Source organism: Schistocerca piceifrons, chromosome 4 (genome assembly GCF_021461385.2).
Source record: "Schistocerca piceifrons isolate TAMUIC-IGC-003096 chromosome 4, iqSchPice1.1, whole genome shotgun sequence".
Classification (NCBI taxonomy): Eukaryota; Metazoa; Arthropoda; class Insecta; order Orthoptera; family Acrididae; genus Schistocerca; species Schistocerca piceifrons.
Genome location: NC_060141.1, coordinates 661,641,672 through 661,665,390, shown reverse-complemented (window position 1 = coordinate 661,665,390; position 23,719 = coordinate 661,641,672). Strand labels below are relative to the sequence as shown.

The 23,719-nt window shown below is 37.8% G+C and overlaps 1 protein-coding gene across 1 annotated transcript in view; it reads right to left on the bottom strand.

The window, feature by feature from the left end:
- The window catches only part of LOC124796099 (putative gustatory receptor 28b), a 62,113-nt gene extending 41,524 nt beyond the window's left edge, over window positions 1–20,589 (bottom strand). Inside the window, exon 1 of the mRNA XM_047260186.1 lies at window positions 20,388–20,589. Within this exon, the coding sequence (XP_047116142.1) occupies window positions 20,388–20,589 (202 nt within the window). The remainder of the gene's footprint in view (window positions 1–20,387) is intronic.
- Window positions 20,590–23,719: the final 3,130 nt, after the last annotated feature.

Sequence of the window (23,719 nt, the reverse complement as noted above, 5' to 3'; positions counted from 1 at the left end):
TTGATCACAAAATATTGCTCCATAAGTTGCACCATTATGGAATATGGGGAATAGCTCCCAATTGGTTCAACTCTTACTCAAGTAACAGACAGCAAACGGTCATTATCCATGGTGTTGAGAATGGCTATGATGGGGGGTCTGTGTGGGGTATGATCAAGTAGGGGGTGTCCCAGGGATCAGTGTTGGAGCCACTCCTGTTCCTTATTTACATAAATGATATGCTCTCTAGTATTATGTGTAACACTAAATTATTTCTGTTTGCTGATAAGCTTGGTAGTAAAGGGAGTTGTGTGCAACATTGGCTTGGTTTCAAATAGTGCAGTGCATGATCTTAGTTTATGGCTTGTAGAAAATAAACTAATGGTAAATCACAGTAAGACTCAGTTTTTACAGTTTCTAACACACTCAACAAAACCTGACGTTTTAATTTCACAGAATGGGCCTATAATTGGTGAAACTGAACAGTTCAAAAGGTTTAGGCGTTCAGATAGATAGTAAACTGTCATGGGAAGCCAACATATTGGATCTTGTTCAAAGGCTTAATGCTGCCATTTTTATTATTCGAACAGTATCTGAAGTAAGTGATAGTTCGACTCAAAAAGTAGTCTACTTCTCTTATTTTCATTCACTTGTGGCATGCCACTGTGGCCAAGCGGCTCTAGGCACTTCAGTCCAGGACTGTGCTGCTGCTATGGTCGAAGATTCAAATCCTGCCTCGGGCATGGATATGTGTGATGTCCTTAGGTTAAGTTAGGTATACTTAGTTCTAAGTCTAGGGGACTGATGACCCCCAGATGTTAAGTCTCATAGTCCTTAGAGCCATTTGAACCATTCACTTGTGACATATGGTATTATATTTTGGGGTAACTCTACCTATTCTCAAAGGATATTTTTGGCTCAGAAATGGGTGGCTTGGGCAAAAGCGGTGTAAGTTTGTGAACCTCTTGTCATCCCTTGTTCATTGGTCTACATATTCAGACATTGTTAACAACATCAGCTTATTCCAAAGAATTGGTAGTTTTCACGCAGTTAATACCAATCAGAAATCCAGTCTGCACTTCCCTGACTCTTGTGCAGTAAGGTGTGCAGTACACTGCTGCATCCATTTTCAATAAACTACCAAAAGAATTCAAAAATCTTAGCAGTAATCAATGTGCTCACAAATCAAATAGAAACTGGTCAGTTTTCTCATGGGTCACTCCTTCTATTCTGTTGAGCAGTTCTTTGAAAAATTAAGCTGATTCTCGTGTTATATTATTCACCGTGTTTTTTTTAATTATGGCTTTTTGGGTTCATAAACATTTCATTTTATCTATTATTACTTTTATGTTGTAGTTGCATGTACTGACACATTCCATGACCTTGGAAATTTGCTCCTCAATTTGGTCCTGTGGAACTAGTCATGTAAAATAAAAAAATATCAAATAACCATACATGGTTGTAGGAAGCATCTACTGACGCAAAAAAATATTAACTCAGAAGAATGGTTTCCCCTCTGTACTATACAAACTGATTCCCAGCACAGCTACTTATGCCCCTCTTTATGCAATCAAAACACTTACCTGCGAGACTTAACTGCACAGACAACTCTAGTGGGTTCACAATTTCTGGTGTAACAGTGGCGCCAAAAGAAAAATGTAATCTTGTGCCTAAAAGTGCTGCCTCTTGTGGCAGTAACAAGAAATACGAGGTATGTTATTTTCACAGGCTATGTCATTTCAGGACAATTTCCCCTAACACATAGAGAAAAATTGACCTTTGAATCAATAAACAGGGCACAAAAAAATTTTCTTTCCTTGACCTACAATACTTCTGAAACTTCTTTTTATTGAGAGCTCCCGCCTTGACTTAATCCTCCAACTTATGCAGGTGAATGAATCGCTACGTACATGTGCTGACCCTTTCTTTGCTAGGGTTCTGTGCGTCAGTCTGTGAAAATGGAAATCTTATAAGATTATACTGTTGTCCATCTGTCTGTCTGTCCAACTGTTAAAAGCCATTTTCTCACACACGGGTAGAGGTATCAACTTGAAATTTATGTCACTAAGTGGTGTAAGAAAAGGAAGCTTCTAAGCCAGTGTAGTCAAAAGATACAGCCGTTTATGTCACTTTCTTGGTATTCGCAAACTGACTCATCAAAACCTATAGGATCCTTTGCATTGGCCTAGAAAGCAAAATTTGGCAAGAAGCAAAGTTTCAAACTACAACCAGAGGAAAAGAATGTGAAGATTGTAAATCTGTAACCACACCACATGACAAAAAAATTTTTTTTCTCATATATTATGAGACGTCTGTCTGTCTGTCCATCTGTTAAGACCTCTTTTTCTCAGGAATGGGTACACACATCATGTTGAAATGTGTGTCACGTACTGAAGTCTATGGTAGACTGACAGCATAATAAATATTAGCTTCTAATTCAATGCAATCAAAAGTTATGGAAATTTCTGTCACATATTCTGATACTCGCAAACTCGCTCACCAAAACCTATAGCGTACTTCCAGTTGATCTACAATGATGACATTTGGCAAAAAGGAAGGTTTTACAGTACAACCAAAGGGAAAAAATCCGGAAACTAAATGTCTAATTACGTCACACAAACAAAATTTTCTTTTGTCATTTGTTTTCTGACTGCAAACTTGAAAGGAAAGCAATCAGTAGTTCTGTATTCAGGCTGACTGGATCACAACGGTAAAACTCAAACATCAGGCAATGACCAGTACAGTTATCAACACAAGTGACACTGCAAATGCATGCGCACAGTAGCGGTTACATGTTGTACTTTGATTTTCTGTCTAGTATCTCCATCAAAAGGAACGAAATCTTGCATGGGGCTATGTTTAAACCAGCGAATAATGTAAAATGGCTTAAAAAGTCTCCCTAAGCGGGATTTATTCTCCCAATAGTTAACTCAGCACAATTTCAACGTTATTTTTCACTAATAACATACAGTGTGAACAAGTTCCTGAGAACAGAGTCTTTGATTCGTCTGCAGTACATTTGGAAATGTCTTCTCTTGAGCACTCTCTCTTAATATAAATTGTGAACTTTCACAGATGAATGCACTGCTGCAAACATCACATATTTTCCTGGTTGTTATGTAGCCTTTGTATAGTTAAGGTATGGTTAGAGATTTATAATAGGCCTATATTAAAAAATACTTATATTCCTTGTGTTTTAAAACTTTTTGGAGTAAAAGTGGTGCAAGTGCAAAAACTTCTTATTTACTTTGCTATATTTTGAAGGTTATTTGATACAATACACATGATATGCACAGAACAATAAATGTTCATTAGAAAACAGTGATATGTTAGTAATTAAACAGAAATTAATATGAAAAGCTGAAAAACGATAGGTTATCAGCAAATGAATATATATGTCAGTGGTTCAGAGACATTCAGTAGATGACTATTCATAGTCACTTTCTATAATCCCCTCACAGTCAGTATCTACAGAATCATAATCATTTCCTTCTGAGGTATTCCTCAAAGAACATCCTTCCGGGGCAACACTCATGATGCTGTATCATTGTGATGTGCATTTTCCTGTCTTCTTTCTTCCCATCTTTGACCATGTCCTTTTCTTTTGTCCACTCCCTCTTCTTACACCCATGGTAACTGTTCTCTGGGAATGTGACACATTGTTATAGAACCTGTGATAAAGTGATTGGATGTAGGTCTTCATCTGGTGAAGATTCTCCATCTCACAAAATTTATTTCAAACTATTACTGGTGCAAGACAGCAGAAGAGGTATTGTCAGGGAAGCAATACTCAACCTGCTAAAATATGTTTCTATAAACTCAAGACCGCAGTACAGTTAATACTTGAAATCATTGTTAGAGGTTTTTCTTTGCAGACTCAGAGCCACCTGGTATTCCCACACTGTATTTTGTTCCCTTCTGTGTCTTTAGCATCTTTATCCTCTGCTAAATCACCTATGGCTTTAAGTCAATGAAAGTTTTCTGTTTTCATTTCCACTATGATAAACTTTATGCAGATCTGCTTTACTGCTTCCATCTCATCTTCAGGAACAAATACATGTCTGAAGTGTTCCTTTGTCTTTTCAGAGAGACCAATATCTTTATCACATTCCATATATGTTGGCCAGCTTCAAGACATTATGATCTAATCTAACAAGATTCTGGTTTAGTGTAAAGATGTACAAATGGTATTTCAAAATATGGCATGTTTAAACATTCATTAAATATTACAATAATTACTCTAAGAAGCAAGCACATCAGGTTATTGATGTACTTTCAAAACATACAAACCTAATCCTTCATTAAAAATAGCAGCAGTTCTCCTTTTGTCCGCCATTTCACTTACATCAATTGTCTTCTAAATGCAGAAAAGGCATTATCTTAGAGCTTAAACTTTATCATCACAGAGTTTGGCTCTATGCAGGAAATCGCTTGTACTTCTTTTTCTCAAAAGCGATCCACACTTTAGTTTTCGAAATGTGCATTTAGATCAATTTCTTGTGAAATGTCATTTGTATCACTTGTACCATCTGCCCTCAGTTGTGATATATCATATTTATTACTGTACTAAACCTCAAGAGGTGTAACTGCCATTAGTTGTATCTGCATTTGCAAGTACTATAGCTGGTTCTTGACAGAAACAGACTAAAAGACATTTGGCTTCCAGTCGTTCAAGACATCTCACTATAAATGGTGACTTGTGTTAATTTTTCACAGGTGAACATGCCAGAGAGGGTGGAGACATAAGTCAACAAACGTCAGATAGCCTCCAATACGTTAATTCGAAGCTGATTTGTCTACTGCGAAAAGTCGGGCTTTCGATGTGTGACAATTAAATACCGAGACTGTTGTGAGAAATGGCGCTTCTTACACACTAAGTTATAATTAACTTCTGTTGGTTTCAAAAGATTCTCCTCCCCTGTCTATAGACAGCTATATACTTATCTTCTATTGTTCAAAGAATGGTATAGTCAGCAGTTGTCATGTTTTTCAAATACACAAGTGTTTTCCTTCTTCTTCATCTTATTCTTCTTTTACCTTTTCCACGTGCTGAAGATATGTTCCAATCAATGCACATTCATTTTTGGAATGGATAGAAGCGACATGACTGAGACAAGCGGATGATTTTGGATCACAGGAATGCGTTTGTCCACTAAAAGCTGCTTCACATGTATGGCAATGTGAGCAAGTGCGTTGCCCAGGTGAATAATACATGTTTTTTCTTCCACAAATCTAGTCTTCTTTGCTCTCATCTTTATTAGGACTCCTCTCTGCATTTGTGATTAATAGTTTGACACTAACATCCCTTCTCAGCCATCGTAAAACTCGTGAGGTCGAAAAAACGACACGCATTGCCTTCAGTTTTGACTTGGTTCAAAGTGGGGTGGGAATCTTAATTTGACGTATGGTACGGCTCTGTACTTCCAGCTGCAGGCCAAAGGAGACTCACTAGTGGAAAGGGGGCTTCTTGACTTTGTACTCAGTTACTACTGATAATAAAATGAGCCTAATTATACCATATTATATTGATCAATTATGTGCATTGTTGTCCCAATAATAGGGGAGGGGAATCTATTTCAACTTTGAACGCTTGGCAAAGTTTCCCTTGCGATGTCTTGCCTCTTGGGCGGATAAATAGTATACTGAATGTGCAATGGTCGTATTGGATCCTGAGTCATTAAAGGTAAAACATCTGAGACCTACACTTTCTAATTGATCTGACAAAAGAGGAAAAAAACAAATAAATGCCATGGATACCCTAAGATCTTTCATGACCATGCAGTGATGAAGCTATTTACTTACATCCAGTATGCAATTTCTTTGACAGATTGCTGATATCATAGAAATAATATCTAAGGGAGATATCTTAAATGACAATTAACCTTCATTCAGACATCTGCTTATTTATTACAAAGTTTTATGCCAGACTGGACACGTGAAAAACAAAGCCAATTTTATACTACTTTAATCCCTTACATACACACAAAGAAGAGGTGGATTTCGTTGGTTTGGTATGGTAATTCAGTGTGACAGTCTCTTTATATGTTCGGGATAGCAATCTACTTTATAATGGACCTATGGACATGTCCTTGCTTAGGAACTCCAGAGAGAAGGAATATATACAATATGTTCCAGGAAGCTACAGATTATTCATTTGGTACGATGATTATTAGTGCTAAGAAGTTTACACTCAAAGCTTGAATAGTTGATGACCATGTGGCATCTGACACCGCAGTAAGAAAAATCATGAAGTCCACTCAGCACTGACTTTTGAACAAACAAAATTAATAACCCCTCACTCCTCTAGTTGCAAATTAGGATCACAGTGGAGAACTAGTGAAAAATTATTCAATGATTTCATAGCACAACCTCGAGACTTAGTCCAAAACCAATGCAACAACTTGGCTTCATGATGTTTAAGTTCCAGTTAATATGATTAAATTTCACATTGAAAAGCAGTAACAAGTAATGTGTATCAGTCCCTACTCCTCATGGTACTGACACCAGCATGTTTGATGAGGTGTCATTTATAAAATCTCAACTCTACTTAACATCTAGCTCCACATTTCATCAGAACATGTGTACTCGCTAGCTGCTAGAGTTCAAAAATGTATAAAACTAAAACTCACAAACATCCCTTGGACTCTATGTATAGGTGTAGATCTTTATGAAGGAGATCTTTATGAAGTCCATAATGACTGTTAAAAAACATCGGCCACTAGGCCAACTATAGAAGATGGAAAAGGGTGAGGGTCATTGACTCTAGGTTATTTCTGAACAGAAAAAAATTCGAGGAAGTTCTAGATACAGAACACTCTATAAAAAGCGAAGTCAATCTTGAAATTTTGCACAAAATGGATGTACATAAAAGAATGGAAACTGTGGAAGCAATGGAAATTTTCATTCATAATATAAAGAGTAGTAACTATTCTTAAAGAGATAACTGGATTCAAGAAGTTGGAGGTCTTTAGTAGCCTTAAACCAGTACTAAAGCAATATATTTAAGAAGTTCCAGCATGAAAAAACAACTGTCACAGGTACTGTGAATATCTCTGGAAAGAAACAATAGTCGATATTCATCCACACACTATATGAACTACCATATGTATTTAAGATAATCAGGAAAACAAAAACAATTATTCCATTCAGTAATGGTTCCTAAACTTAGGCAGAATTGCCATAACTGATAATTAAGTTGTAGAAACTTCTGCGTGAGATTCTACAGGATCTATCAAAAAATTCAAGTTTAGAACAGCAGGATAGCTTGCTTCTGCCAATGAGACTAGTTTCTGTCAGGCAGACATAAAAAAAAATATCCCATGACTCCGAGAGATAGGCAGAAAGGACTATCTTTAACTTGAAGCTATGTCATCACCTTCCTGCCTCATACAGATAACTGCAGTAGGACTTGGTATATGGAAAGAAATTACGCTGTTCATCGCTTCCAACAACAAAATTGAAAATAAAATAAACTCAAATCTCCAGCAGGAAATACTCCTCAAGTCATTGGCAAGTGACAGGCAAAAATCTACCTGACAGATGAATAAAACAGTAGTAAGTCAGAGAAATATAAAATTATGAAGTGGGTACGAAAATAATAGAACTCTTTAATCACTCTGACACCTGAAGAAAAATTGCCACAGATATCACTGTTTTGATCAAAGAGATTTGTTAATCCTTGCACCACTGGATATAATTATGTATAGAGAGGACTCTAATTCCAAAACAACAATTTCATCTTTCCTTTGTGATGAGTTATCAACTAAGTGACTACCATTTGTTCATAAACACATATAAATTGATCTACAAGATGAATCATATCATCTGAAAACATATACACAACAAAAGATACTGATTGTCCTACTTGGGCTTATTTTGGATGCTTGTAAAACCCAAAGGTTTAATAACAAAACTAATGAAGAAGTTGCAGGTTCAAAACATATGAATAAAATTACTTGGCCTCAAATTGTCAGTTGGAAAAACGTAATTCTGAACATACATAATTTAAAAGCACATTTCACAGTTCCTAAGAGTAAAGCAAGTAAAGAGTAAAGAAAGTATCATTCATTATATCAGGTGTTACAGCCATACAATGTAGAAACAGAAGTCTATTTGACTCATTCCAACAGCAACTACACATGTTACAAAATCTTACACTACACATACCTAATACAGGCAAAACAAAACTGTAAGAATACAACTAAATGGTAAAGCCAATAACATAAAACTCTCATAAAAATTATCCACTGAAATGAAAGAAATCACGTTCTGAGCATTTCAGTTGATCCCAATCATTTGGAAAGACAAGTCTTTACATGCAGGTGTTCAAAGAGAGAAGACAGCAAGAACATACCCATATATCAAAGCAAAGACTCAACCAATAAAACGACCGAAAACACATTACACAAAATCAAATTATACAAGCAATAAGAAAACTTGATTGTCAGTTTGAACACGTGTTCATATAGCAATTACCAAGGAAGTGATACAAAAACGTCTCTTACATTTAAAGACTAGCACAAAAGTAAAAAATTAACATCCAGTGTCAGGCACAAAATTAATGAAAATATATCAAAGAAGTAGAGAGTACATTAACTTCGTCTATATTTGGCACTCATGGAATATGAGAAAAATACTTCAACCAATTACTGAGGTGTAACACACAATATATCAACATGGCAGTCAACTTTACATTTCATTCACTTGAGAAAAACTGGTTCATAGACTGATGTAGTTGATTGACACTATCACTATCACACAATGTCTGCATGGTAGGAGAGGGGTGGTGATCAAAGTGTCAAAACTTGTTAAAACAGCTCTTTTTAATATGAGAACTTACAAGTCTGAAGACCATTTTCGTAAACCTGTACATCTACAAAAATTTTGTTTTGAGTCATATACGAATTCATACCCCCCCCCCCCCCATGAACCACGGACCTTGCCGTTGGTGGGGAGGCTTGCATGCCTCAACGATACAGATAGCCATACCATAGCTGCAACCACAACTGAGGGGTATCTGTTGAGAGGCCAGACAAACGTGTGGTTCCTGAAGAGGGGCAGCAGCCTTTTCAGTAGTTGCAGGGGCAACAGTCTGGATGATTGACTGATCTGGCCTTGTAACACTAACCAAAATGGCCTTGCTGTTCTGGTACTGTGAATGGCTGAAAGCAAGGGGAAACTAATGCCGTAATTTTTCCCGAGGGCATGCAGCTTTACTGTATGTTTAAATGATGATGACGTCCTCTTGGGTAAAATATTCTGGAGGTAAAATAGTACCCATTCGGATCTCCGGATGGGGACTAATCAAGAGGACGTTGTTATCAGGAGAAAGAAAACTGGCGTTCTACGGATCGGAGCGTGGAATGTCAGATCCCTTAATCGGGCAGGTAGGTTAGAAAATTTAAAAAGGGAAATGGATAGGTTGAAGTTAGATATAGTGGTAATTAGTGAAGTTCGGTGGCAGGAGGAACAAGACTTTTGGTCAGGTGAATACAGGGTTATAAATACAAACTCAAATAGGGGTAATGCTGGAGTCGCTTTAATAATGAATAAAAAAATAGGAGTGCAGGTAAGCTACTACAAACAGCATAGTGAACGCATTATAGTGGCCAAGACAGACACGAAGCCCACGCCTACTACAGTAGTACAAGTTTATATGCCAACTAGCTCTGCAGATGAAGAAGAAATTGATGAAATGTATGATGAGATAAAAGAAATTATTCAGGTAGTGAAGGGAGATGAAAATTTAATAGTCATGGGTGACTGGAATTCAAGAGTAGGAAAAGGGAGAGAAGGAAACATAGTAGGTGAATATGGATTGGGGCTAAGAAATGAAAGAGGAAGCCGCCTGGTAGAATTTTGCCCAGAGCATAACTTAATCATAGCTAACACTTGGTTTAAGAATCATGAAAGAAGGTTGTATACATGGAAGAACCCTGGAGATACTAAAAGGTATCAGATAGATTAGGAACCAGGTTTTAAATTGTAAGACATTTCCAGGGGCAGATGTGGACTCTGGCCACAATCTATTGGTTATGAACTGTAGATTAAAACTGAAGAAACTGCAAAAAGGTGGGAAATTAAGGAGATTGGACCTGGATAAACTGAAAGAACCAGGGGTTGTACAGAGTTTCAGGGAGAGCATAAGGGAACAATTGACAGGAGTGGGGGAAAGAAATACAGTAGAAGAAGAATGGGTAGCTTTGAGGGATGAAATAGTGAAGGCAGCAGAGGATCAAATAGGCAAAAAGACGAGGGCTGGTAGAAACCATTGAGTAACAGAAGATATATTGAATTTGATTGATGAAAGGAGAAAATATAAAAATGCTGTAAATGAAGCAGGCAAAAAGGAATACAAACGTCTCCAAAATGATATCGACAGGAAATGCAAAATGGCTAAGCAGGGATGGCTAGAGGACAAATGTAAGGATGTAGAGACATATCTCACTAGGGGTAAGATAGATACTGCCTACAGGAAAATTAAAGAGACCTCTGGAGAAAGGAGAACCACTTGCAGGAATATCAAGAGCTTTGACGGAAACCCAGTTCTAAGCAAAGAAGGAGAAACGGAAAGGTGGAAGGAGTATATAGAGGGTCTATACAAGGGTAATGTATTTGAGGACAATAATATGGAAATGGAAGAAGATGTAGATGAAGATGAAATGGGAGATATGATTTGCGTGAAGAGTTTGACAGAGCACTGAAAGACCTAAGTCGAAACAAGGCCCCCAGAGTAGACAACATTCCATTAGAACTACTGACAGCCTTGGGAGAATCAGTCCTGACAAAACTCTACCATCTGATGAGCAAGATGTATGAGACAGGCGAAATACCCTCACACTGCAAGAAGAATATAATAATCCCAATCCCAAAGAAAGCAGGTGTTGACAGATGTGAAAATTACCGAACTATCAGTTTAATAAGTCACAGTTGCAAAGTACTAACGCGAATTCTTTGCAGACGAATGGAAAGACTGGTAGAAGCCGACCTCGGGGAAGATTAGTTTGGATTCTGTAGAAATGTTGGAACACGAGAGGCAATACTGACCCTACGACTTATCTTAGTAGAAAGATTAAGGAAGTGCAAACCTACGTTTCTAGCATTTGTAGACTTAGAGAAAGCTTTTACAATGTGATTCGAATACTCTCTTTCAAATTCTGAAGGTGGCAGAGGTAAAATACAGGGAGCGAAAGGCTATTTACAATTTGTACAGAAAGCAGATGGCAGTCATATGAGTCGAGGGGTATGAAAGGGAAGCAGTGGTAGGGAAGGGAGTGAGACATGGTTGTAGCCTATCCCCGATGTTATTCAATCTGTATATTGAGCAAACAGTAAAGGAAACAAAAGAAAAATTCAGAGTAGGTATTAAAATCCATGGAGAAGAAATAAAAACTTTGAGGTTCACCGATGAAATCGTAATTCTGTCAGAGACAGCAAAGGACTTGGAAGAGCAGTTGAACGTAATGGACAGTGTGTTGAAAGGAGGGTATAAGATGAACATCAACAAAAGCAAAACGAGGATAATGGAATGTAGTCGAATTAAGTAGGGTGATGCTGAGGGAATTATATTAGGAAATGATACACTTAAAATAGTAAAGGAGTTTTGCTATTTGGGGAGCAAAATAACTGATGATGGTAGAAGTAGAGAGGACATAAACTGTTGATTGGCAATGGCGAGGAAAGCGTTTCTGAAGAAGAAAATTTTGTTAACATCGAGTACAGATTTAAATGTCAGGAAGTCGTTTCTGAAAGTATTTGTATGGAGTGTAGCCATGTATGGAAGTGAAACGTGGACGATAAATAGCTTAGACAAGAAGAAAATAGAAGCTTTCGAAATGTGGTGCTACAGAAGAATGCTGAAGATTAGATGGGTAGATCACATAACTAATGAGGAGGTATTGAACAGAATTGGGGAGAAGAGGAGCTTGTGGCACAACTTGACTAGAAGAAGGGATCGGTTGGTAGGACATGTTCTGAGGCATCAAGGGATCACAAATTTAGCATTGGAGGGCAGCGTGGAGGGTAAAAATCGTAGAGGGAGACCAAGAGATGAATACACTAAGCAGATTCAGAAGGATGTAGGATGCAGTAGGTACTGGGAGATGAAGAAGCTTGCACAGAATAGAGTAGCATGGAGAGCTGCATCAAACCAGTCTCAGGACTGAAGACCACAACAACAACAACAATGAATTCATAAATTTTAAAGTGAGAGGAATCAACTGTGCTAGTTAAATTTTCACAAAACTTAATATAAACTACATTGAAAATATGTGAAGTGTTGCAATTTTTTGCTAAGCTGAACATCCGTTGGAAAAGAAATTTTCCAAAACTTAACATTTAAACAAAAAAAATTTGTTTTGCATTCATTTCAAAGTAAAATATACCGTCCTTTTCAATGTTTATAATGATGAACTTCGATTCCTTCTCTAAATTTTCTTTTATTATTAATTGTAACAGTATTGTGCATGGATAAATGCCAGATAGTGAGACACACATATTACAATAATTAAGTAATTTCTTAAGTAAATAATTTTTTTCATTCTTCTCTCTTATATGACACATCAAAAAATCCGCTCTTCGAACAGATGTGCCTGTAGATTTCTATTGGCAATAAGGTTTGTGACCACTGAACAAAGGCAAAACATTTGCATGGGCTGACTTTCGTTTGCAACCAAGGTGCAAGTTCAGAATTGTTTGTTCTTCAAAGATTTAACACAAAACATAAGTATAAGCTTCAAATGTTAATAATGCAAAGATAAGTTACTTCTCTGTTAAAAGTTTATAAACGCCAGCAATTATGCTACTTGGGCTCTGTGCATTCAGTACAGCCTAAAACCCATAGATTGATACATTATATCTGTTTATGTTTTATCTGAATTTTATGTGAATTTTGTTTAAATTTTATATGAATTCAGAACGTGCTAGCAAAGGAGATATTCATCTCTAATTTCAGAATAACCTCGCAGATGTAAGAAAAGAAGGAATGATGACACTCAACAATGTGCAGGTGAACCTTTTTAATCCTGTACACATGATCTCAAATCTATACAAACGAGCACCAAATGTAGTTGTTATGAAGCAACAAATTTTCACAAAATGTCATGTTAATATTTTAGCTCAGGATCTACATTAATGACACAGTAAACTAAGATATATTTGTTTTGAATTATATTAAGGTACTGAACCTAAAAGACGAACTGTTCCTTATGATATGACGAAAAACAAAAGATATATTACTTTAAATTGTTTCATAACAAAGGGGGATGGAGAGGAGATTCAATTTTGTGGTGCCACATTTAGAAAGGTTCTTACCTGGCGCCAGAATAAAAAATTCAGCTAATAAACGTATTCTTAGTGAAATGTTGAAAGAACAGGGGGAAGGTGAGAGAGATGACGGGAGCTATTATAAGGTGAGAGAGACGACAGAACCTATTACAATATATATTTTGAAATACCACTACAGAGAGAGTCATTACTAAACAAGTAAATGTTCACAGTCCTATTTGAGTCCAGAATTAAGTATAAACCAAGTGTGGAATCGCTTCTGTGAAGGCTCTGTCAAGACAGGTCGCCTAAAGTTTTCCCTTTTCTAAATCAAGGATATATTTTCCAAATGTTTTAGTATACATTTTCGCAACCGTAGGTCCGACATGTTCTCCATTTGTGCAGATGTCTTGTTGGAAAAGGTGTCAAAGACCTACATCAAAAAAAATGGCATAAGAAGAAATCATATACTTCGCAACTTGAGGGCTAATAAGTCCCATCAAATTCTTTAACTAAAAGAACCAGATACCATCAGGGTATGTTTTCATTGCCACCAGAACCAGCCCTTTCAAAACTGTCTATTGGCAAATATTTTACTCATGACAGATCTCATTACATAATTGTATAGTAATCGAAGTAAATGTAGAAAAACAAAACACTATCAATTACATGTGGGTATGGCACTTGTAGCCAACCACATTCCTTCTGCTGTAAGAGTTTTTTTTTAATTTGGGAAGAAACATCAAGAAGCAAATAATAGAGGCTGACATTTTCTTAGCCTCATGAAATTCACGAAATAAAAATTCAGCGTTGATAGTTATGCTCTTTCGATTTTGTGAATCATCAAAAGTTTTCAAAAAAATCCTGCATTAATTTCCATTCAAGGGGCACAGTTACACGTTTCCGCTTTGTCTCTTTTCTATTTGTTTTGTTTTACTATTACTCGCATAACAACTAATGTATGAGATAAAATATGTTACTACGAAAAGAGACCCGAAATACCTTTTAGTGATGCTGTGCTATGGCCTTCTTTGGATCATTAATTTTCAACAAAACAAAATATACTATGTTCTTATTGTTCTGGATCTGGTTTTCTATTAAAGGAACATTTTTTCGTTACTGTAACTCGCCATAAAGTTCAACATATCTTCCTTACTTTATAGTTATTGAAAAGGTTAATGAAAATTACTTCGTTCTCAATACTGATGTTACAGTACGCAATGATTGTTCAACATCATAATTTTGCAGTGGATTTTTGTTAACAGTAAAACAACAATAAGTACCTCGACTAACATGAGAACATGAGACTATAATCGGCGAAAAAAGATGTTTTTACTATAAGGTTGCCAGACCAGAACTATACACAGCAAGATTTCTTTTATGTTATGAAAGTAAATTATCTTTTTGCACTGTTAGTAATATATTATCAGCAGCCCGCATCAACCTGTAAAACACATCATAAAACCTGCTGCACTGCTCTGCAATTCCGAAGCTGAAAGAAATAATTTTACTTCGCTATTACCTGCCCGCTTCCTTGCGGTATGATAGATTTTATGTAATGCAATTTGAATGCGCCGCGGCAACGGCTCGTTCGTTCGTAGCGCAGCTCTGCACCACGGATAATATTTAAATAACTAAAAATGTCTCAAAGGGATGGGATAAAATACCAGGCAAGCTTATTATAAATCATAATGCAAGGTTTCACTAAGTAACTCTATTCAAAACATTTAAACAATTCAATTAACTACACACTTTTCCAAGACTTTACTTAATGGCGTCCCTCTTACAAACTTGACAAAAGAATGCTACGCTAGCGTACAATATAACGTCACAGGCTATCCTACTCACGTAACTCCAAGAAGACGACAGAGAAATTAATGTTCGTTCTGTATTATTTATACTAGTCACATATTCTCATCTATGTTTGATATATATAGTCTGTGGCGGTTTCAGTACTCGCCGACACAGATATTATCTAAAGTAAGTAAAAAAACAGTACATAACTTTATACAAGAACAAAACATGACACACAATGTTTTCTCTTTATTACATAATATGTCTTTTGCTAAGAGACGTTACAATGCCCCCTGGCAGCAATTGACTAACGTTAAGAATGTTCGGCAATATGCTGCCACTAACGTCCGTTTTGTCATTGTTTGTCACCTTATTTGGAATATTCACTATTCACTTGTTTGCTATTTTGGACTATAGTTTTAATCATACTCTTTATGGTTTTCTCACACTTTGTGAGGTGACCGTAAACCTAGTCCCAGGGTCATTACAGTTTTCTGGCTCCCCCATTCGGGCTATGTGCGGTCAGAAAACCTGGGAAAACTGCGCCAGAGCCATGGTCATCTCGCCTGGTTTGTCGTAATACGCAGTCTGATTGTTCATCAAAAACGGTTGGCATTTATCAAATGTTCACAGATAACAAAGGTTATTTATGATAAAATGTTAAACTTTTAGTCCCCTTGTTGAAAATGTATCTTTTACTCTCTTTCACATTCGTGGTAATATTTGTGTTCTGTGTCACACTAAAAGTCAATAATTAAATAGTTTTACAGTAGTGTAAGGGATTGTCTTTTCACTTACTCACGACCAATGTCCTACCATGGTATGGCATTCGTGTCAGTTTGCTTCACTAATATGACGAAAACATATAACATATATCATCGAACAAGTGAATGTTTTGAGTTTATACACAGTAAACTAAAGAAAAACTGTTTTTCACGAAATTTCGTGTTCTATCAATCATTTTCATGTTAGTACATTAACAGCGTAGTTGGTAATTTTCGGTTGAATGTCGACAATGTAGTACGGAGCGGGCGGTGCGAAGCAATTGTTGCGTAGCGTCGCCTGCAACGCGGCGTGCCAACGACCGCTGGGGTCGACGACCTGCTCGCCGTAACAGCGACGGCGTGCTGGGGTGGCGCCCGCGCAGTCGTGAACTGCGCCGAACCATTCACCAATGTCGACGTGTTGCAGTTGTTTCCCGCGACCGGCTGGCTGTCGGCACGGCACTCGTCTCTGCTTCTCCACATGGCTCCCCGGCATAACGCATGAAACAAATATTTCACACCGGTGTACTGTCTTTAAGGATACAGATTATTAGCTGTGGAAGAAAATGCAACTTGGTTAAAAGCGTTTATTGTTCAGTAAGCCGTCGTTTCGCTGGTATGCACAGGATGTTTCGGCGTGATAACGGGTTTCTTGTGGCTTCACAAGTGAATCGCATTGTGACACTGGTATTCATGGTTCGTCACATGCACGTTGTACCACACACTTTCATTTGTTCTCACGGTCGATACGCTGCCAGAGCGTCTCTCAACACGTGAAAATGTTTCGGTTCATACACACTAAATGTTTCCGTCGAGCGATGTTTGTTTGAATCGACTCCGAACGGATCACTAACTACCGTTTTTACACACAGTAAATTTACTGTTCGTTGAGCACTGCACTATGACAGGTAGTCACTCAACACTTGACTTATACCGACGTATATATTGGTGCAGATACAACAGTCATTTTCTGTCCCTGCTGCACACAATATTCCGTCCTTTCCTGGATTGTTTATGCACACAGTTTATTTTTAATGTATATCAACTGTTCTTAGCATAATCACTCTCATCTACATTGAGTCCATTGTGTTTACCATGTCATTACACACTTTTAGTACTATTACTAGGCATATATGGCTTTTCTGTAACCATTTACAGGTGTGTGATTTTTGGTACATAGCTTTCTTTTCCTTTTTCGGTGTAGCTTGCCAGGTTATCACCCATCTAGCAAACAGATTTTACCATGTGCATGACAGCTGGACTTGGGCATATTGCTCAATAAATACTTCATTTAGTATTAGTATTTTTTTAACTGATCTGTCCTACAGGACTACAGTGTAGTTTCCACATTGATTGACTTGATTCGTGTACCAGATCACTATTGGCAGTAAACGTTACATCACATAATTGTTTCGTACTACAAAGTCAATTTTTGTCCAGTAGAGACTCTCTCTCAGGGTTCCATAATTCTAACACAATTACACCTGTTAGATTACTATATGAGATCTCATCATTAATTGTACTTACTTACTACAAATGAAAAATGATTCAAGAAATTAGTCATTATTTTATCAACAAAAGGATTATTCATTGCTTGATGAGCATATAGTATTTTAATGACACTAATTGTCTGTAAACAAAGTCTTCAATTTGCATGCTATTGCTCAGTTTACTGATTCTACTTTCATGCTATGCTTAGTTATTTATGTTTTACTGCCTCAAAATTTTAAATACACACAAATTCTTTCTTAAAGCTAACGTATTTATACTCTAAAACACAACTGAAATCTTCTCATAACTACTACTATTTACATCTGATAGGTCACTGAATAAATAATTGTACTATCCCACTCTAACATCTTTCAAATCTCTTTAGCCACTACTTCCCTCCTCGACCAAGGGATGGAGTAAGATGCGCGACAGTATGTTTTGTGGGGCATGACATCTATGTGATAGTGGTACCCCTTGATTATTCCTGGTCGGTCGGTAAATACCATGATATATTCAGATAGCAGCTGCGTCAACTGTTGCTTTTGTATGTTGCTTAAACTTTCAGCTTTCTGTACTTTGGTTTGAAATGCATCAACATTTGTTTCAGAATTTCTATCTTCAATACTAGGATAATAGAGATCTGCCACATTTGAATAATCATCGAGGTGTAGTACCCAGGGGTTCCTACATTTGATATCTATTCGGTTGCAACATGGCACAAGTACCTCCTTCGGTTTCATCATAGACAACTCAACCCTCCTACCTTTATTAACTATGGTTAGTTTTCCCGAGGAGAGGTCGATCACTGCATCCCTCTCACGGAGAAAATCTACTCCCAGAATGCAGGCCACCTTTAACCCTTTAACAATGAGGAACGAGCTCACTATGGCTTCGCCCTCCTTACAAATCTCCACCTGCACCTGGTACTTAACTAATTGGCTCTGTGCACTTATAGCTCCAGACACTTTGCAATTATTAACCGGGAAATTCGGTATGCTACGTCCCTTCCCCAGCGCTTTAAACAATTCTGTACTCATTACACTCACTGAGGCACCTGTGTCGATGATTATATTCACGGCAACATCATTGATTTTCGCTTCTATTATGGCTTGCACATTTTCGTTGCTATCTTTCTTACATTCATGCGGTTCGGTCAGTAGATCTTTATCCATACTGATACCGTCGTTGTATTGCAGCATATGTATTCCAGGTATATTATTGTCATTCGTGTTGCTCTCACTCCACCCCTCGGCCAGCGATGGAGAGCATATCGTGGCCGATTCTAGTTTGTTGGATGGCCTGCTTGCGGGGTACTTGGACGGCTATTGTCCGCGACCTCTACTATGTGTACGTTTTGATTTGTAGGCCGCCACGACTGCGCAATAGGCGCGTTTTGCAGTGGTGGTCTGTTGTTATCGTACCGGTCATTACCTTGCCGTTCTGGGCTTGGTCGCTGATTCTGAGTCCAATTTCGATTTCTGTCGCTGTATTTGCTATGCCACTGACCTCGCTCATTTTTCCAGCAGTTGGTCCCTGGCAGTCCGGAATCGTACCGGTCGTCAAATCGACGCTTTTTATTATGGGACGGTTGCCCATACCCGTTCCGACTTCTACTATTATTACCATTTTGTGAGTGCTCTTGCCGCTTGTTACCGCCCCCACCATTTCCATGGTTGTGGTTTTGTGCATTATTATTTCTGTCATGTTTACACCCTGATCCATTATTCCGCGAGTGATCACACGCTGCTTTTGCGTCTTCCTGGATTAAGTCTATTGAATCTAGAACAGACAGGAAATGTTCCATGTCGTTCTCTGGTACGTGTATTAGTTTCTCTTTCATATGAATGGGTAAATGTGATTTTAGGAGTCTTATTATGTCTCTTGGTGAGATAGGCTCACCCCAGTAGCGCGTCTTGTTTATATACTTCTCGAAATACCGTCTCAGATTCCCGAGACGGGGTGAGTACGGTTCTGGATTGTATACTTCTTTTCTTAGCCGCTCTTGTATACAAGGCGACCAGTACTTCGACAAAAACGCCCTTTCGAACTGTTCATACGTCGTGCAGCTGTCTGCTACTTCCGTAGCCCACAACGCTGCATCACCCTGAATGTATGACATTACGTATTGAATTTTCTGTGCTTCGTTCCACACACTAGGCAAGATATTTTTAAAGCTTTTTATGAATACTACTGGGTGTACTGACTTCCGTTCAGTAGTAAACGTTTGGAACTGCCTATTTTTGATCAAACTTTCTTCAACCAATATTTTTGGACTATACTGGTTTGCTCCTGGGATATGGGCTGTGTGCTCCGAACCGAAGCTACAGGTCTTCGCATTATCGCCTAAAGATTCACCATTGTTGCGTCTCGTATAAGTTTGTGCGTTGCCAAAAACATTGGCTGTTGGCGACATAGTTTCATGTTCAAGTTGTTTGCTGCTCTGTGCTAAACCCTTTTCCAAGTCGGATATCCGTTTGCTAATATTCACTTGCCACTGCGGAATATCCTCACTGAGTTTGATGGTTTGCACGTCGTTCTGTACTTGACTATTTACTGCGGTACTGAACGATTCGGAATCTCTATCTGCCATGGCTGCTTGTACCTTAGAATTAATATTTTTGTCGATCTCGCTCTCCTTTGCTTCTAGCCAAGAGTTGAATTCGGTTTCAAGTTTAGTCGCTTGTTCGTTCCACTTCTGCTCTACAAGATGTGTGGAATCTATTTCTAGCTTTTCTAATCGGTTGGCCAAGACACCTATCTCGTCTACAATGTTAGTGTTTGCTACTTGCAGGTTGTTGACCTGTACAGTCAACTCCTGCACAGCCTTAGGTATCGACTCATAATTCTGTTTCATACAGGCAATCTCTTTTTTCATAATTTCTAACGATTGCACAAGTTGCTGGTCCCGCTCAGCTTGCTGGCGATCCCGCTCAGCCTGCTGGGTAAGAAACTTTTCCTCTAACTGGCGATCCCGCTCAGCTTGCTGTGCGAGAAACAATTTTTTCGTCCTTTTCAGCTTGTTGTTGCGCAAATTTTGACTGGTAATCCAGCACGCGCTCTAATATCGCCTGAGTGAATACCCACCAGGTAGATTACCATTCTCTGGTTCCTGCTTTTCTGGGGGTGGTGCTATTTCTTTATCTACATCTCCTTGAGCACTGGTGGGCGGTGGCATCACTTCCTGTGCCCCTGCCCCCACATTTTCGCATGGTATATCCTCAAAGAGAGTACTTGTACTGCTTAATGCACCTGTTTCTACATTTCCTGCACTAACTAATGGCTGTTCCTCAGTATCCATATTGCTCGGACGTTGACTACGCAATTTAACCATATTCATAAATTACCTACTCGAACACAAGATCTGACAGGTTTGCCACTTGCGCACAAAATATGTTAATTTACCTACAATACACTGCACACTAAAAATTACTATCTACACTCAACTTTGCCTGTCATAAACACTAATGTCAAACTACGCACACCACTAGCGATATGAGATCACTTCACTGGAGTTAAGCTTCTGCAAACAGGACAACTACACTGTAGTCTTAACTTTAGTTTATCTGATTTCGGGGTTCGGCTGCCCCCGGATTATGTAGTCGTTACAGTTTCTCAGTACTATCAGGATCGTTTCCTCTGACTCGCTTGCAGTGGTGCGTTTTTTCATGAAAGGATGTTTGTACATTCATTAATACATGGCATTAATCATGATACACATACATACATTAATCACTAAATACATACACGTATATAACAATAGACAATGAAAGAAAACACATAAAACAGTTATTTTCGTGGCCACTGTAAATTCGGGCCCCGCGTTTTTGGGCGACGGTTTCGCGTCGTCTCTTTTCTATTTGTTTCGTTTTACTATTACTCGCGTAACAACTAATGTATGAGATAAAATATGTTACTACGAAAAGAGACCCGAAATACCTTTTAGTGATGCTGTGCTATGCCCTTCTTTGGATCATTAATTTTCAACAAAACAAAATATATTATGTTCTTATTGTTCTGGATCTGGCTTTCTATTAAAGGAACATTTTTTCGTTACTGTAACTCGCCATAAAGTTCAACATATCTTCCTTACTTTATAGTTATTGAAAAGGTTAATGAAAATTACTTCGTTCTCAATACTGATGTTACAGTACGCAATGATTGTTCAGCATCATAATTTTGCAGTGGATTTTTGTTAACAGTAAAACAACAATAAGTACCACGACTAACACGAGAACATGAGACTATTATCGGAGAAAAAAGATGTTTTTACTATAAGGTTGCCAGACCAGAACTACGCACAGCAAGATTTCTTTTATGTTATGAAAGTAAATTATCTTTTTGCACTGTTAGTAATATATTATCAGCAGCCCGCATCAACCTGTAAAACACATCATAAAATCTGCTGCACTGCTCTGCAATTCCGAAGCTGAAAGAAATAATTTTACTTCGCTATTACCTGCCCGCTTCCTTGCGGTATGATAGATTTTATGTAATGCAATTTGAATGCGCCGCGGCAACGGCTCGTTCGTTCGTAGCGCAGCTCTGCACCACGGATAATATTTAAATAACTGAAAATGTCTCAAAGGGATGGGATAAAATACCAGGCAAGCTTATTACAAATCATAATGCAAGGTTTCACTAAGTAACTCTATTCAAAACATTTAAACAATTCAATTAATTACACACCTTTCCAAAACTTTACTTAATGGCGTCCCTCTTACAAACTTGACAAAAGAATGCTACGCTAGCGTACAATATAACGTCACAGGCTATCCTACTCAAATAACTCCAAGAAGACGACAGAGAAATTAATGGTCGTTCTGTATTATTTATACTAGTCACATATTCTCATCTTTGTTTGATATTTATCGTCTGTGGCGGTTTCAGTACTCGCCGACACAGATATTATCTAAAGTAAATTAAAAAAAAAACAGTACATAATTTTATACAAGAACAAAACATGACACACAATGTTTTCTCTTTATTACATAATATGTCTTTTGCTAAGAGACGTTACAACGTGTACTGACAGGGTGTTCGATGTAGTTGAGAAACAGCTGAGAGAACTGGAGTCCACCAAAGTACCTTCTCAGTATTATCATGTGTTGGACCAACATTGAACTTATCTGATATCTGAGAAAGAGTGGGAAGTTCACAATATGAAATCCACGAGCAACAAAGTCATTAAAAATAGTTAAATTTTAAAATACATGGAACAACAATTCTCGTATACTAGATGGCTTAAAAAAATCTTGTTGTGTGCAAAGAGAAAGAAGACATATTATGGAATTCTAATCTTGATTGAAGTGCTGAAAAGAAAGTCACGAACTTCAGACAGATGGACAATACTCCATTAATAAGATTAGAAAATAAAGCCAGTGCTAAGGAAGCTGAAGGTGCAAAGAAACTAAACTAATTAAACTCTTCAGATAAAGCAAATATGTATTGTGTAGGACTTCTTCAAGGTCACAGTAACAATGACATAATAATAATGAAGCTGAACATGATGATGAAACAATTTACTACTAGGATTATATAAACTATCTTGAAGTTATTCACAAATAACAGACTATTGGCCATTTTGAAATAACAGACTATTGGCCACTTTAAAACTACGATACTGTATTCAGTTTTAGGCTCGGATGATTTCCTTCCCCATCCGTCCCTACTCTGAGCCTGTGCTCTGTCTCTAACGACCTCATTGTCTACAGAACGTTAAATACTAATCTCCTCCTCCTACTTAATTGGAGATCCCTTGATGCATCAGAACATGCCCTACCAACTGATCCCTTCTTCAAGTCAAGTTGTGCCACAAATTCCTCTTCTCCCCAATTCTGTTCAGTACTTTCATGACCTCCCTACCTAACCTTCAGCATTCTTCTGTAGCACCACATTTCTAAAGCTGCTATTCTCTTCTTGTCTAAACTATTTAACGTCCATGTTTCACTTCCACACAGGCTACATTCCATAGAAATACTTTCATAAAATACTTCCTGATACTTAAATCTATACTCTTCTTCGGAAACGCTTTCCTTGACATAGCCAGTCTACATTTTATATCCTCCTTACTTCGACCATCATCAGTTATTTCGCTCCGCAAATAGCAAAACTCATCTACCACTTTAAGTGTCTCATTTCCTAATCTAATTTCCTCAGCAACGGCTGATTTAAATCGATTACATTCCATTATCTTTGTCTGGCTTTTGTTGACGTTCGTCTTATATCCTCCTTTCAAGATACTGTCCATTCCGTTCAACTGCTCTTCCAGGTCCTTTGCTGTCTCTGACTGAATTACAATCTCATCGGCGAATCTCAAAATTTTTATTTCTTCTCCATGGATTTTAATTCCTACTCCTAATTTTTCTTTTATTTCCTTTACTGCTTTCTCAATATACAGATTTAACAACATTGGGGATAGGCTACAACCC